Raw genomic sequence first — 3,688 nt, forward strand, 5'->3', positions numbered from 1 at the left:
AAAAGTAAGCGGACTTGGCGAATGTATTATGCTGGTTTATCATGCTGAGTACATCTGAGTCGCCCGCCCTCGTCAGCTTTAATCGCTTAAATAACAACACCAGTGGGATTTTTAATTCCTATTGTTTATCGAGCGTAAAACCTCACAATGTGTGGAATTCCGTTTACGCATACCTACATGTAACGGATCCTGAGGTCAAACTGTTTTGAGGCTATTTATTTTCCAATAAAAGATACAAATACGAAACTTTCGCTATGTAGGTATTGTAGTAAGTAGCTTTCCTACGCTAAGCCTTAGCATGGCATGTAGGTATGTCGAATTGTAGACTAACAAACTCTCTTCACAAATTGCGCGAGCTTGTTTTCCTGTAAAATTAGTCAATTTAAAACAAGAGATGCTTTTCTGATATTAACATTTTGATGTCCGTAGTTGACAAGTACGTAGCTACCTATCTTTAGTATGTATTGCAATATATTTACAAGCCGGAGATAATGTTACAAAAAAGAATAAAATTCCTGTGATCACTGGACCGTAGAGCAAAGAGGAAGTGCGGAGCGAAGTCCTTGATCTGTCGGCATTGCCAATTAAAATACGTCACCTATCGAAGTGCCTATCAACGCATATTTATTTTATTTCCAATATACCTTCAGTGTATAGTTATTGTCCCAAATTTATTTAAATTATTTATTTTAAAGTTTCGACGGTGGACGATTAAATTAGCAAACATATACCTTCACATGTACAGTATGGAAAACGAAGTTCCGTAATTTTTCCTGATGTTTTATACAATGAAAATCTTAAAATATTCTTGCAAAAATCTTAACCTAAATTAGAAAGTAACAAACACAAAAACTATTTGTATATAACTTCGTTAAAGGATTAGAACTCTCGAAAGATTAAAAGGTAGGGAGTTCAACCATTTTTAAGGATTTCTTACAAAATTAAAAGAAATAGGTAAATATGCTGAGAGTTTGAAACGATACCTACCTATACACTGTGCGCGTACAATGACCACACGTTACCGCATTTTCGATTCTCGGTTCATTACTGCGTATATCGTAAAGAAATTATTTTTATAGAACACCCGAATAAATTTAAGACAATTCAAAGTCACTTCACTTATCGGTACTTCAACAAAGCCCACCTATGCATCATTAAAATAACGAGGACGACAAACCGGGCCCGCTCAAGGCCCTCGCGCCCTATGGCTCGCTGAATTTGACGTAGGCTCAAACGGAATGAAATCGAAAGGCTATCTCTGACTCAGACGACATGCTAGGCTATTCACAAATATGCGGTGACTCGTGATACGGCTAAGCCCCAGAATAGCTTGACCCCTACCGTATTATATGATCTGTGTCCCTACTATGAAAATGGTAAAAACGATAGCGTTTATTTTACTTCAAACATACATGGCCAAAGACACTGTTAGAAGTCAAGACTCATTAATTTTATGTGAGTCGTGTAAAAGAAGAGAAAGAATAAGCTCTTTCTAGACTAAACTAAAATTATACCAAACGACCTAACCAAATAATTTATCTTTGTTTTGTTTTTTATGATACAGGTGACAAACGTGCAGACGAATCGCCTGTGCAACACCGAAGGGGTAGTAAGTGCGTACCCGGAATTTGAGATGGGAGTACGCTCTTTTGGTTGGAAGGCTTGAACCTGTAAGCAAAATAATATTGGATTTAGGGAAGCTGCACCAGCAACTGTTGAAATTGTTCTACAAACTTACAAAAAAAAAGCGTCCTTTATACTGGACCGCTTGTAAGGAAATGTTATGGTAAGCGCCTCGAACAGCAAACGGTGTGAGCGTCAGTAATACGAGGTACTACACGCCGGCTTACCTTGGCAATGAAAGTGAAATGGACGCACTGCACACATACGTATAAAAACCGGAGCACTCCTAGCCGAAATTATTCAGTTGCCAACTTTTGAACCAGCAACATGTACGCCAAGGTACTAAAAATAATTAGTTTTGTTGCGCAGTAACAAGGATTTAATCTAGTCCAATTCATCAACTTTTCGCAATATTTTGCAATAGTGTCGGGACGATCTTTCGACAGAGCCGTCCTTTGTCTCAAAAGTTAATGGACTGCATTGCTTTAAAAAATGGACGCTAAACAAGTCTATATAGAGCTTACAAAAGTTACAACTGCAAATTAGAAGAACACATTTTAGTGTTAAAAGTTCAGTTAGTGCACTGTAGGGAAAGTTCAGTAGTAAATTTTAGGTCGGTGTTATTAATAAACGTCGGTTATTTTCAGGTGATCGTAGCTCTGTGCGCCGTGGGCATGGTCCGCGCTGGAGGTCTCCTCGCAGCAGCTCCAGTGGCCTACTCTGCTCCCGTCATCACCAAGACTATCACCCCGGCGGTGTCCTCCGTGTCCTCCTATTCCACACACACCGCGCACGGTAGCCCGGTCGCCGCGTACGCCGCTGCCCCCGTCGCCACCTACGCCGCCGCCGCTCCCGTCTCGTACGCCGCCTCCCCCGTCGTCGCCAAGACTTATGCCGCTCCCGCCATCGCGACTTACGCTGCTGCCCCTGTGGTAACCAAGACCATCACCCCCGCCGTGTCTTCCGTGTCGTCTTACTCGACCCACACTTCTCACGGTTCCCCCGTGGCCACTTACGCTGCTGCCCCAGTGGTCGCTAAGGCCTACGCTCCCGTAGCCTACGCCGCTCCCGCAGCCTACGCCGCTCCCGCAGCCTACGCCGCTCCCGCAGCCTACGCCGCCCCCGCCGTGGCCGCGTACGCCGCGCCCGTTGTCACTAAGACCATCACCCCTGCTGTGTCCTCCGTGTCCTCTTACTCTTCCCACACCGCTCACGGTTCCCCTGTTGTGGCTTCTTACGCCGCTGCTCCCGCCGTGGCCACTTATGCCGCTGCCCCCGCCATCTCCACCTACGCCCACGCCGCTCCCGTCCTGAAGTCGGCTGTGGCCTACTCCGCCGCCCCCGCGGTATCTCACCTCTCCTACAGCGGACTCGGTGCTCAATATGGTTGGTAAACTGAATCCCACGAAACTTTTGTAAATAGAAAACGTAGAAAATAAACAAATTGTTTATAATAAAATGCGTCTCGTTTATATGAATTCCTTTATACATTATCCTACATAATTAATTATAATAGATTGGAGTCCCATCTTGCAGGCCACTAGTGTAGATGATAAAGTGTCGCTATTTAACTCCGCACTAATTCAACTATATGACGTTCACGCTCCAATACGTCCTGTTAAGGTTAAGCATGTTCCTGCTCCGTGGCTTACTGATGACATTAGGTCTCTTATCGCCAAGAAAAACTTAGCCAAGTCAAAGTATAAGGTCAACTCGTCTGAGAAAAATAAAGCTAGGTACCATGCTCTCCGCAACAGTTGCAGTACAATTTGCCGTGATGCTCAAAGGCGTCACATTCACAGTGCGGTTGTGAATGGCGAGCCAGCTAAGGTCTGGAAGTTCTTGAAGACATTAGGAGTTGGAAAGTCTACGCAAAACCCAATTAATATAAATGTTGACTTAAACCTACCAGCACTTCTCAACTCTCTTCTACTACTTTTACTGGTCCAATTAAAACTGACACTCTAACTTCTCTTTCCAGGTGTCCAACTCCCGACTTTCCTCCCTTCTTACTTGCTCAGTTGACTGCCAGTGATGTAAAAAAGAATGTCCTTGCCATCTCATC

General features: G+C 43.9%; 1 protein-coding gene across 1 annotated transcript; it reads left to right on the plus strand.

The window, feature by feature from the left end:
* The first annotated feature begins 1,834 nt into the window (after positions 1 to 1,834).
* On the plus strand, positions 1,835 to 3,082 carry LOC133522855 (cuticle protein 16.5-like). Its single transcript, XM_061858315.1, has 2 exons — positions 1,835 to 1,962; positions 2,271 to 3,082. The coding sequence occupies exons 1-2, from the start codon at positions 1,951 to 1,953 to the stop codon at positions 3,015 to 3,017; spliced, it is 759 nt and encodes a 252-aa protein (XP_061714299.1). The 5' UTR covers positions 1,835 to 1,950; the 3' UTR covers positions 3,018 to 3,082.
* The last annotated feature ends 606 nt before the right edge of the window (positions 3,083 to 3,688 follow it).

The sequence above is a fragment of the Cydia pomonella genome, chromosome 11 (genome assembly GCF_033807575.1).
Source record: "Cydia pomonella isolate Wapato2018A chromosome 11, ilCydPomo1, whole genome shotgun sequence".
Classification (NCBI taxonomy): Eukaryota; Metazoa; Arthropoda; class Insecta; order Lepidoptera; family Tortricidae; genus Cydia; species Cydia pomonella.